This window comes from Drosophila arizonae, chromosome X, assembly GCF_054131065.1.
Source record: "Drosophila arizonae isolate 15081-1271.41 chromosome X, UAZ_ARI_1.0, whole genome shotgun sequence".
Taxonomy (NCBI): Eukaryota; Metazoa; Arthropoda; class Insecta; order Diptera; family Drosophilidae; genus Drosophila; species Drosophila arizonae.
In genome coordinates this window covers 23322486-23336074 of record NC_142927.1, presented here as the reverse complement: position 1 = coordinate 23336074, position 13589 = coordinate 23322486, and the positions used below count along the sequence as shown (strand labels likewise).

The window sequence follows — 13589 nt, the reverse complement described above, 5'->3', positions numbered from 1 at the left end:
TATATCGATATGAAACTGATCGATAGTGTGACTCTTGTTAGTATATTTAATACTGCATACCTACTCAACCACTTGCCGCACGCGGTCACACACTATTAGCCATTTCTGCTCATACACGAAACATCGCGCAACTGGTCACATCGAATTCCGTAAAATCGTCACTCAAAAGTAAAAAAAAGGAAAGAAACCGATAGACCAGGCGAAAAAGTCGCAAAAACCGTTTGCCCAAAATTTAGCACACCAACTTTAAGCAACAGCACTAGCAGCAAACAGAACGACAAAATGTCCGGCAACGGTTTTGATGAAAATCCATTTGGCGAGCCCAATCTGGATAACCCATTTGCGGTAAGCCTGACAACAAAAATGCTGTGCACGAAAACCACACACACACACAGGCACACATATTTGTATACGTGTGTGTAGGTGCAACGACGACAGCTCATAGGCCAATGTCTATGTGTGTGTGTGTGTGTGTGTGTTTATGTGACTGTGTTCCGCCTACGCTGTGCTCAGCAGTTGCTTTGATGTGTATGTTTTACTTTACTTGATATACATATGCATTTTTTTTTGCATTTGATTGATTTTAGGATCCCGCCATACAGCAGGCAACACGCATGTCCACCAATGTCTCACTGGAGGACTACAATCCGTTCGAGGAACAGGCGAAGCCCCAGCTGCAAATCAACTCCACCAACACGGCGGCCGTTGTGCAGCCCCTTTCACAGAACATTCCGGCACCGCAGCCGCGTCTGGCCAGCGGCACAACACCCAGCACCAGCATACAAATCACATCCGAGGAGCTGCAGGTTAAATGATAATGAATTCTAGCCAGTTGTGTGCTCCAGTTACCAGGCGACTCGCATTACAACAATTGTTGTTATTGTCGCTGCATTGCTGTGGCTGCAGTTGTGCTCAGCTATCTCTGTTTGTGTGTGTGTTTATTTGTTTGTTTTTCATTCAATAGACATCCACACATACACACTCACACACATGTAGATAGACCGCGTTACAGATAGCTGATCGTTTTCTCAATTTACAGCGCCGTCAGGAGGAACTCGATCGCAAGGCTGCCGAACTAGATCGCCGTGAACAGCAGCTGCAGGGCAACGTCCCACAGCTGAATAACTGGCCTCCCCTGCCGGATAACTTCTGCGTGAAGGCGTGCTTCTATCAGGACATTGAGGTGGAAATACCGCCCGAATTTCAAAAGCTGGTCAAGCATTTGTACTACATCTGGATTTGTAAGCATTTCGTTTATTATCGTCGCAGTTTATTGTTTTCAATTGAGACACCCAAGGCTGATAAGAGTCGAATCGCATTACTCATGCCATAAGCTAATAAACGTCGATTATTAGTCCATTTCGCAAATGCCGACAGCCACCGCGACAGGCATCCGTATGACTGCCAAACAAAGAGCCTTAAAATAGCAACTATATAGTTCTTTATGTACATAGATGATGTCGTTGGCTTTGAGCTTATCATTAGGCAAACAAGCTTATCTATTTATATTTAAAGGATTTCTCAGCTGTGATCTATACGATTCGAAGAGTGAAAGATAAAACAAGGGTTCCAAATGTATATAGTATAGATAGATATATATATTTTTAGATTATATATTTGCAATTGAGTAGAAGATAAGCAATTCCTATTGATGAATTGAAAGTCTAGATTGTTGGCTGAATATTTGGTATGTTTGTCTGCCCCTTATTTTGTCAATTTAACCATTTATATTCCATTTAGTCAAGCAGTTCTTTAGAGATATATGAGTTTGGCAATCTTCTGAGTTAGCGCATCAGTTTTTATTCCATTTGGTCAATCACTATATGATTCATTCTCCCTTGCACGCAGTCAGCCAATTAGTCAATCAATCACTCTGAAAGTCTGTTTGCATGCCGTTTAGTCAATTTCTCCGTAACTCACTCTTATAATGAGTCAATCAATCAGCTGCGCTCTGAATTTTCCGTCGATTAGTTCATAGGCGTTTTAGTCTTTCAATCAATTGTCGATCCATTTGATTTGCATTTGATTCATTTTGTTTATTCGTTTGTATTCAACTAAGTAGTCAGGCTCTCAATTCGATTGAGCACATTTAATCAGCTAAATGATTTTGTCTTTCAATCAATTGCCAGTCAATCAGATTTACTTTTAAGCATTTGTCTTTCACTTAGTCAATCATGCAGTTAGCTCGTCTGTTTATCAATAAAACTATTTTCTGTTTGTCTAACATCTGTTTTTCCGCTAGTCAATCTATCAATTAGCTCGTTAGCGATTCAGTCTTTTAATTAATTGTTAATCAGTTTGATTTGTTTTAACATTTGCTAGTCTTTCACTTAGTCAACTTATTAGTCAGCCTAGTTCCTCAGTCCTTGAGTCAGTCTGTGTATCAGTCGATCTCTTACTTAGTCAATCCATTAGACAATCAGCCTTTACAATAATTTCAGTAATGCTTGAGTTAGTCGGTCAAAGTCTTAGTCATTCATCTTCTCTTCTTCTTTCAATAGTTTCTTTTCAGTAATGCCCTCAGTTAGTCAAAGTCTCAGTCTTTCATCAACTACCTCAAGCAGTCATTTGGTCACTTTTTAGTCGTTCATCAAGAATTTAATGACAACTATTGATTAATTGGGTAATTCTTTGCAGTCTACACCATGACGCTGGTCGCCAATATTCTCGGAGGTCTCATCTTGCTGTTCCACGCAGGCTTATTGTCCAATCTGTTTTTGGCCATCTTCTATACGCTGCTGTTTACGCCCGCCTCATATGTGTGCTGGTATGTATATAGCTCTATGTCGCGCCGTCTCAATCGCTAATCATATTGTCTCTCTTTCTCTCTGTCTCTCTCTTTCTCTCTCCTTCGCTCTCTCCTTGTGTTGTCTCGGTCTGTTTGGTGCTTTGAAGGTTTCGGCCCGCTTATAAGGCATTCCGCAACGATTCGAGCTTCAATTTTATGGTCTTCTTCTTTGTGTATTTCTTTCAAACGGTCTACACAGTCATCCAGGCCATTGGCTTTAAGGATTTGGGCTACTGCGGCTTTATAACGGCCATCTCACAATTTGATAGCAGTGCCTGGGGCATTGTCGTCGGCCTGTTGCTGCTGATAATCGCCTTCTGTTTCGCCATCACCGCCGGCGCCAATGTCCTGATGATCATGAAGATACATAGCATCTATCGCAGCACCGGTGCCAGCATGGACAAGGCCAAGGCCGAGTTTACCACAGAGTTTTTGCGCAATCAGCATGTGCAGGAGGCGACCTCATCGGTCGTTAGCTCGGCGGTTAATTCACAGTTCAACAACAGCAGATACTAAACACAATCAAACAATCAAATCCAATTCAAACCAATCCAATCAGTAATCAGTAACAACAACAATTTACCAATCAACAACCAAAAGCACAGCAAAGCAACATGAAACATAAAGCCAGGGCCAGGGCAAGTTGGATTAAGTCAAGCAGCAGCGGAAGAAGCAGCACTAAATTATAAAACAATATGCTATAGTTAGCACACATGCACAGATGTATCTATATATGTATATGCATATGTTTATGTACATGTATGTGCATATATGTATATGTATGTATATATATTATATTTATGCATGTTTTATATATAATCTATATACATATTTAAGCATGTGCATATATACATACGTACACATATATATTATACATATGCACAAATATATGTATGTATATATATATATATATATATATATATATATATATATATATATATATATATATATATATATATATATATATATATATATGTATAGATATAGCAAGGCTTGTAGCGCGCGTTGAAGCGCATAATTAATAACAAATTGCTTTTGTGCATAACAAAATAATAATATAAACAATATTAATAATGCAATTCCTAAAATGCCGTCGTCCTTATTACAATTAACTACTGTAATAATCTATATATATACATACTTATATATATATAATTACATTTATGGAATCTGATAGAAATGCAAAAATCTTTTCTATGTGGCACACGTTGCCTTCATACACACATTCTGGCCTAAACAGTTTAAGCACACACACACACATATATATATATATCTGCTATATATAATATATATATATATACATATACATGTATATATATTTATAATATTTTATATAATACTTGAGAAGTAGGCAAGTGAGATGCTTCTTCTTCTGGCTATTGTGTTTCGCAAAAGTGTCCTAAGAAATTACTAAGTTATGAATTTATAAACAAAGAAAAAGGAAAATAATATATTAAGTAAATGCCTAATGCAATTTCTTATTAAACGGGAAAATTGTTCAACTATTGCAATTCCTGTCCAGCATAAAGTCAAAGCAAAATATAAAAAAAAAACGAAAGCTATGTGTATGTAAAATGAAATTGATAACGATAAAGATAATGATAATGATAATGATAATGCTAATGCTAATGCTAATGATGATGATGCAGATAAGATAAATGCTGCTGATAATATGATGTTTTTTAGTTCTTTAAGTCGAAACATTTACGATATGCATATATCTTAATACACACATACACACACACACCCATACACACATACATGCATACATTAATACATATGTACATCTCTACATCTAAATGTATTAAAACAAAAAACAAAAGCTGGCATAACTTATACATATATAACTTTTATCATTGCTGCTGAGCATTGTGCGCGATAACTCGCCCATATGAGTTATACTAATTATTATGATTATTATGATTATTATTATTACCGTGATTATTGTCATTGCTGTTGTTTCATCACGCCTACTCCGCCCTACCCCTCTTAAGGTCTGCGTAGCCACATTTAATGTCGTGTCGTGTATTTTTTTGTAATTGTAATTGTTAAATATAATTATATATATATATGTATACATATATACACGTATATATATATATATGTATATATAGTAATATATTCCATCATATACAACATATATATATATATACATAGATCTATATATATTAATGAGTATCGATCGTGGTGTTCCTTTCATTTTGTTATCCATTCATTGTTTAGTTGCTTCTCTATTAAAGCAGCCCACTTTGTCGATTTCCCTCTATAAATTAATTCAAATAAACAACAATAAGTATTTATAGATGCAACTTTATTTTCATTCTTTGGGAGGAAGTCGGGGATATCTTAAGCTATTTGCCTTTCTCAATTGTTCTCAATTTTAATTTTTTAAAGTTGTCTGGAATTTGTAGATTTTTTCAATGTCTACTGATAAATCTCTATTTTTGCTGGATAGAGATAGAGCAGGGGCTTTTACATTTACTTGCCTGTAATATATACCCTATAATAGAGTTTATTATAATAAAATACATGATATCTATCTATCTATTATATATTTTATAATATATCTATATTTTATTAATTACCAGCATTGTCTTAAAAGTTGACTATAATTTAAACAGATTTTAGAATTTATACCCTGTAATCCTCTCACGTTTCATTTGTAGAGAAAGTGGAGCCATATAATCTCTCTTCTTTTTTTTCTCGTTGTCCTTCCCTCAGAGATGAAAAGTTTTCCAAATATACATCAGATTGATATTCTATAACTAACAGACTTAAAATATTCGATTAATATTTTGATTATTGGTCAACAATATGATAAACAATGCAATTTCTACACCCCTGGGACTGAAGGAAATGCTTTAATAATAATTATATACATATTTATAGATATGTATGTATGTATGATGTACTCCTCAACTAAAGTTAATTTATTCAAAATAGTACTCTCCAGCCTCGACATACTATTTTGCGCGATCTTAAAGTTTTTCGTTAAAGGATCTCGGATCATTGACCGGACTGTACTTCGGAATGTCGGTACAAACCTTTCGGATAACCTCGACAGACGAAAACGTTTTCTGTTCATGCCTAGTCACTTTTCTGAAAAGGTAGAGCTCATAGGGAGCCATAGCAAGCGCCACCAATATAAGAATTGTATTGCAAAAGTCTCTTTTATTTTGGTACTAATTATATATTTATTTTAATACTTTACACATTTTCCTTTTTTTTTTTCAAAGCTTCAACACTTTTCATACCTTAAGTACTCTCTATGCCTTTTTTTCCTATACTTTATAGCCTACAGATATTTCTATACCTTTCACACCTCCAATAGTGTTCCACAGTTTCCACATCCTCAACACGTTTCACTTTTTCTATGCTTCTCACATTTTTTTATTATTTCCTGCTTTCTCAGGAATTATAGCCATAATAAGATAGCCGAAGGGGCTGGCAACATTCCGGATATTCCTCTGACTCAGACCAAACAAAATTGAGGCAATAATGTCCATATATAAGCATATGCATATGTGTAGCTTCTGTGAGGCTTTCTCATTATTTTCTCGACTGTGGGGTAATGAGGCTTATCAGTTGTAAAAAATTGTCTCTGGCATAAAGTTGGATGCGTTGGGATTGAAATGTAAATGCTAGTTGACATAGAGTCGCACTAGCGTCACGTACGGCTCGACGTGGATGGCGGGGAGGGCGGGAAATGGGGGTTCGGGCTGTCGGTACATAGATTGGCATATTCAGAAGTTGAACGTACGCTAAAGACGTTTCCTCATATGAAATGTAAATTTCATTTTGTGTGCGAATGCGAAATTAAATCAACGGCAAATGATTTGGCTACACACACCCTCAACGTGTCACAGTCACCCGCCCTACCCACTGACTCCGCTTTCCTGCCCCTCCACAAGGCTTAATCTTCCAGTCTTCCTTGGCGTCTAACCCCATTTACAGTACTTTTTCTTCTACTTCTTATACTCATTCATGAAAGTGAATTGAGTATATTGGTTTTGTGCAATATTCGTTTGACATTTTGGTACTATACGGGGTCAAGATATTTCCGATCCGTCCACTAGGGGCGTGGCAAAACGTTAAATGCCTTTTCCGGTTGCTAGAAATCCTATAACTTGAAGTGCTGGAGAATTAAAATTTGGAACATACATATATTCGCGTTGACAATACAAAAATGAAAAGGGGATGGATGTATGTATGTATGTATCTGAGCTCGTAGGGGGCGTGACAAATCGGCTAGAACTGTATTCTGATACAGCCTTAGAGCTACAAACTCAAACGACTAAATTACGCTTGGTATCCTCTATTGATTGATTGAAAATAATATATACAGTAGAATCCGCTTATAACGACTCTGCGTATAGCATTCATACGATTATTGGTACGAAAATTTTGGTCCCCAGATAAACTTACTTAAGCAAGTTTATATCCTTATAGCGTCTACCGGATATAACGATGCTCCCTTTAGCATCGTTAGCAAAAGCTGGCCTGTGAATGAGTATTCGGAGTCGATAAAGTCCGACTGCAATGTTCTTCTATTTGTTTGTTTTTTTTTTTTTTTTTTTTTTTTTTTTTTTTTTTTTTGTAAAGAGCTGTCATAAAACGTTAAGCAGCTGTGCCTCTGTGTATGTGTGTGTATGCATTTCTATCTCTGCAGCTGCTGACAACTAAATCTCTTAGATACCAGCGATTGGCATGAGCTGCAGCTGCTGCAAATGTTGCGCATACGCCACGTTGTGCGCTGTGAAGCAGATTGCGGTTTGAAGCCAGCAGCCATTGGGGCGACTGATGCAGCGTATAGCTGCAGTCAAATATTCATCTGCTGAATAAGTGTTGAGCAAATAGAAAACCACGCACTCAACCACACACACACACACACACATGCACCCACACCCACACCCATACACACACACACAGGTTGTAGATGGGCACATCGATTGTCGCTAATTGCCGATGATGATTTGGTATTGATTGCATGTGCCACGCAGTCAAAGGGACAGAAAGACAAGGACAAGGACCTGGTGCAGGACTTTAATCACCGCAGTGGCCAGCCGTGAGCCATGTCCTCCATATCGATTTCGTGTCCAACCCCATCAGAAAAAAAAGGTAAATGCCAAGAATAGCTGCGCTGACCTGGGCCAAGACAGAACTCAGCTAAAAAAAAATTGTCACGGCCCCAACCGAAAAAAAAAAAAACAACAACTCGGCTCTCATTTATTATTAACCAAACTCAACCTAACCGAATCCAATCGCAATAATTATTTTTGGGTTAACGTTCCCTCATCAACTTACGCTCTTCATCAAACTTTCATTACTCAAATCTGACATTCAGGACAACGCGCCGAGTCGATCCAATCGATCTCTTCTGCTTCATGTTGAAAACTTTTTGTGTGTCTTTGTTCGCTTTTAGATGGATTTGTTTCTTTCTTTAACGTTATAATCGGGAGGGAATTTGTTATGGGATAGATTTACAAAATTATACAAAATTTAATACGTAAATTAGTTTATCCCTTAAAGCTCACCTTCTAGAGTTATTTCTTTCCGTCAGGAATTTACAATTACAAGAATTATACATCTTTGTTTGGTACATCTGGTAAAGTACCTTAAGGAAGTCTTTATCGCATGGACTGTAGCATGAGAGAAAACTCTACCCTATATACCCTTATACACATTTTTTGGTAAATCTATTAAAGGTCTAAAGGTCCTTTAAATGCTTTGTCGCATATGAAGGAAGTCTCTATTCTATATTATCTTCTATGTGACCTTTAATTCTTTTGAGGATCTAAGGATAAAATAATCGGCCAAAATATCTTATTCTTTAAACTTGTGTCTAACGCCAAATTCTCTAAGAATTCGGCTACATTTTGGCTGTAAGCTAATAAGGTCCTTTGGGTTTATGTTTTCAAGCTCTAAAACTAAAGTCAGCTTTAAATAAGACTATGACAATACAAGTCTAAAGCAAAAGATAGGTCTTAGACCTACCTAACTTAGCTCTCTAACATTTACTAACGACATAGCCCTCAAAATCTCAAATTCCGTGACTTCAGCATAATCTCAGTCTACAACAAGCCTCTCAGAGTCTCATGCTTACGTCTAATGTAAGTCGAAGACGAGGGTAGCTCTCTAAGTGAAATACTTATATCTAATACAAGTCTAAAACTTACCAAAGTTTATGACTTCGGGAAAGTCTAAGGCTAACACAGTTCCCTCAGAGCCTCCAATTAAAGTCCAAGACTAACAGATTTCTGAAAGTCTAAAACTTCAAGTCAAGTCAGCTTAACGCGCAAGATATATGGCATATCTAAGCCTAAGAGATATACTTTAATTAGGTTTGGAGTTTAATCAACCCCTAATTCCAATTCAAATTTAAATTCCATTTCAAGATTTAACAGCTAATGCACTTTGCATTTATGCAACGTAGAGAGAGAGATAGAAATATGGCAATACGCACTCGAATTGCGTAAGTTGTTCCGTACTTACGGATAGTGGGCGGACATATTGCTAGGAGGCCATGGGCTAGAGGCTGGGGGTAGTTGGCTAGCCGCAACAGGTGGTCGTACAAGGAACTTCGCCAAAGGTGCGCAGCGAGAGGTGCAAGTGGCACAGACAGGGAAAGAGATGGGGCGCGACTGAGACCGAGAGCGAAGGAGATGGAGAGAGTGGGAGATTGGGTTAGGTAGGCATCTGTGAATGGGCTGATTTGGCAAAAGTAGCCATGGTCTTATCATCTATATATGTACATATATGGCTATCCATTCTTGAGCTGCGTTATTGCAGGACGTGCCAGTCAAATGAGAATGTTGCACAGAAATGGATATGAATTAATTAAATAGTTGGCATGTCCTTCCGGCTGGCCTCTGTCTAGCCGGAAGTCAAGTGCGATGCAATGCTTTAATGGCCTCTTCCCGGGCAGCTCGCTGTGCATCAAATTGGGCAGCAAATGAGCAAAGCTCTAACGCTGAGGGAGTGTGTGGTGAGAGGGGCGGGGGTGGGGATGCGGGGATGATGCTGTTGTGCCAAAACGCCAAGTCTGGGCAATTTTTCACACTATACGGAAGTATTATTTGGGTCACATTTCCTGCTGCTGCTTTTAATTAAAATCTTCTACGGCCGTCCTCGCCGGGCGGAAGTACAAATTTCTTGCCATTACAAAGCGCAGAAAGGCGTCTCTCTTCCCAGCGCACTCTTTCACCCACTCTCTTCCTGCCTCTTTCACACTCGCTCTGGCTGTGGTCCTCTCTCTCTCTCTCTCTCTTTCTCTCTATCTCGTTCATTAACTTTCACTGAATGCGAACGAGGCGCCGACTATGCTGAGCCGAACAGCGGCGTCGGCGAGCCGAACCTGCACGAACCCACATACGAACGCACAACCTAATGCCCTTCATAATGCCAAGGCAGGTGAGGTGAGTTGAGCGTGGTGTGGTGTGGTGTCCCTGTGGTGTGGTGAGGAGTGTTGAGGTATGCGCTGCTACGCGGCGGGTGGGTGCCTTCATTTCGTCAGCGGCCGCCAGATGATTTCAGCTGAGATTGAAGATAAAACACATGCGCGCATCACGTTTGCCGTTTGTGGCGTTTCGGTTTCTGTTTTTCTTTTTCTGTTACTTTTACATTTTCGGTTTTTTTTTTTTTTTTTTTTTTAAGTTTGTGTATTTTGCTGTTGTGTTTGTGTTGCCGTTTGCTCTTCTCGCAGCTTTCTAAAGCTCACAGGCACACTTACACACAGACACACAAACGCATACATTCACACAATGCGACGGTGACCCAGAGAGAGAAAGAGAGCGAGCGAGAGCGATAGACAGACAGCATGGCCGCAAGGCCGCACAAAGTTCGGCACTGCGCCGCCATCATCGCACACACACAGACACACACGCACACATACGTAAGTCTGTGTGGATATATGTATATAGACACACTCATACAAAAACATTACACCCGCAGTCAGATTGAGCTTCTGATTTAAGCGGCGCACATGGCACTTGGCGTTTCCTTTGGGCCACTGGCTGCTGCCGCCATCGTCGTCGCTGCTGCTGCTGCTGTTGTTGTTCTTGTTGTTGCTTTTAGCGCTTTTCGCCCCAGTGGGAAATGCGCAGCGCCCGCAGCGTGCAAACAATATTTAATTTTTGTATTTGCCGATTTCTCGAGAGTTTATGCTGCAGACAAACTTTGGCGTCGTGTTTGTTTAATATAAGTTTAATCTGCCAGGAATATAATCATTAAATATTAAGCCAAAATTAACCGTGCTTAGCATATTTGTATAAATATGAATATAATTTAATTGAAATATGTATATGAAGAACATGAAATGGTAGCTATTAAAGTAATTGTGCAAATAATCTATATTACATGTATTATTAATAGAGCGCATGATTGGAAGCTAAAATACTTGGATAGGGATATTTTTTAAAAATTTTTTTATTACTATGAATATTTATATTTATTCACATTACATTGAATAAACAATTTTGGAGGTCCGTATATTCTTTCTTAAAAGTTGAGAAAAAAATCTATAAATATTAATTGAATAAAAATATTATATTATAATTTAAATTCAAATTTTATTTTCCTACTACTACTTTCCTATTGTAGTAATTTTTTGTTATACATACTGTAATCACAAATATTTATTTTATAGCAATTGAAAATCTAAAAATCTTCTCAAATTGCATTGACAATTATGAGTCAAATAATCATTTTTCGATAATTAATTCGATAATGACATTAAAAAGATCAATCTTAATGATAAATAGTAGGAACTGAAGGCAATTACAGCATAGGCATAAAAAAGCTTTTTGCTCCCACTGATCACTTCGTAGCCATGCAGTATTTGAGTTCATTTTAGTTGGTTGAGATAAAGAGAGAGAGAGAGAGAGCTTTTATGTAGTGTGCAGTGCTTAACTGCTCTTGCATTCTCTTCAGCGCGCTCTCGCTCTATCCTCATCCTCGTCTCTGGGTGTCTGCTCTCCTTAGTTATTCAGGACACAAACCCATTAACACATGCGCGCTATTTCCCAATGGGTTGTCGGTGCTGTTTGCGCTTTCTTCAATGAACATGGGTAACATGTATAAAGTGCCCGCTGCTTGGGCGTTTTGGCTACAACTTTTGTAACAGTCGCGCACATCTTCTGTCTGTCACACACTCAAACACTCACACACACGGCTCATTCTCATACTGTACATCCCACATTCGCACACTCACTCACACACACACACACTCAGCGACAGCGAGCATCGTTCAGTTCGGTTGGCTCTCCTTTCGGCTATGCGAATTGCTCGGTTCGTTCACTTCGGCCCCGACTGGCTGATAAGCTCGCGAAGCTCACGTTTAGTGCCAAACTGTCAATCGTGTAGTGCGGTCATGTGGTGCGGAGCTGTTTCGTGCGCTCTTCAATTGTTTTTTTGAGTAGTTTGTTTAAAGTTGAAAACAGCAGCAGAGCCGCAGCAGCCGCAGCAGTTGTCGCCGCTGTAGCTGAAGAAAGCAAAAGTCCAACTACTTCTTTTTTTTGTTTTTTTTTTTTTTCTTTTTTTTTGGCAACAATAACAACAACAGCAACAGCGAAACAAGAAAAAAACAACCTACAAAGTGTGCGAATCTAAACCCGAGAACTCGAATGCTCTAACCCGCTCCTGTAAATATATTCGTAATAACAAATGAAATTATTGACACTTGTGTATTTTTCGAATTCAAATCTATTGCCATCATCTGTGCATAAAGTTCGCCGTTAGATTGTAAGTGTATGTGTGTTTGTGTGAGAGTGTGAGTTTTTTGTTTTTGTTTTTGTTGCTGTTTCGCGAGTGAGCAGTTCTTAACAAATCGGAGCGTAAACCAGCCAGAAGATAGCGGCCGATAGAGCGAGCGAGAGAGTGAGCAAGTGAGGATCCCAACTCAAGAAGGAGAAGCACCAGCAGCAGCAGCAGCAGCAGCAGCAGCAGAAGATGAATTGCTGTAAAATGTGCGTGTAAAGTGTGACCATATTATAGAAAAGATATAAAAACACAAAATGTTTGCTAAATATTTGTGTGCTAACTCTAGTTGCCTGTGTGTGTATGGTGTGCAAGACATAACTGTAATTGCGCGAATTATGCAAAGCTTTCCTTTTGCCATGTGTGCATGTGGGGAAGGGAGATGGCAGAGTGCGGGTCTCAGGGGGGGAGGTTGACTGACTGTCAACGTGCTTGCTCCAGCTGCCTTTCTGTTGGACCGTTAATCCAATTTGTATGAGACAGGCGAAGACACAACACACACACACATATATATATATATATGTACACACTCTCATGTAATACCTCAAGTCAAGGCAAATCTTTTACGCTTTTCATGTGTGTTTGCGTGTGCCAATTAGTTGACAAATTACGCAAAAGCAAAGCCAACAAGGAACTACAACAACAACAACAGCAATGACAACAAGAACAGCAGCGGCAGAAGCAGCAGTTCATTTTCGCTGCGCTTTAAAGTTTCTTTTTCTTATGTATATTTTTTTGAGGTGTTTGCAATTGTGTATTTATGTAACAAAGCAGCACAGAAATTGTCACAAGCAAAAAAAAAAAAAAAAAAACAAAAAAAACAAAAGCCTGAAAAGAAAATAGAATAAAAATCCTAAATCCAAAACCTATTCTCGCTGCTAATGAAGTTGTGTGTGGCCTGAGAAGAAGCAGAAGAGGCACATACACACACACTAGCACACAAAATTACTCAATCGTTTCGTGTGTGTGTGTGTGTTTGTGTGTGTGTGCCACCCTCGGGTTAGGCCTTTGGCACTGCTATTGCCGCCTTCAAGGATGTGAAAGTGAA

The 13589-nt window shown here is 38.7% G+C and overlaps 2 protein-coding genes across 7 annotated transcripts in view; both read left to right on the top strand.

Moving 5' to 3' along the window:
• The first annotated feature begins 82 nt into the window (after window positions 1-82).
• Scamp (secretory carrier membrane protein) lies at window positions 83-5090 on the top strand. The gene is made up of 5 exons (XM_018016248.2): window positions 83-345; window positions 588-806; window positions 1040-1241; window positions 2638-2767; window positions 2896-5090. Exons 1-5 carry the CDS (start codon window positions 283-285, stop codon window positions 3302-3304), a joined length of 1023 nt encoding a protein of 340 aa, XP_017871737.1. The 5' UTR covers window positions 83-282; the 3' UTR covers window positions 3305-5090.
• Window positions 5091-12111: 7021 nt separating this feature from the next.
• Window positions 12112-13589, top strand: part of Cngl (Cyclic nucleotide-gated ion channel-like) — a 64325-nt gene continuing 62847 nt past the window's right edge. The window contains exons 1-2 of one of the 6 annotated variants that reach the window (XM_089476119.1): window positions 12134-12175; window positions 12348-12750. The gene's annotated coding sequence lies outside the window, so the exon portion shown is untranslated. Of the gene's footprint in view, window positions 12751-13589 lie in introns of all 6 variants that reach the window. The other 5 variants (XM_089476120.1, XM_089476123.1, XM_089476122.1 and 2 more) reach the window with 5 other exon arrangements.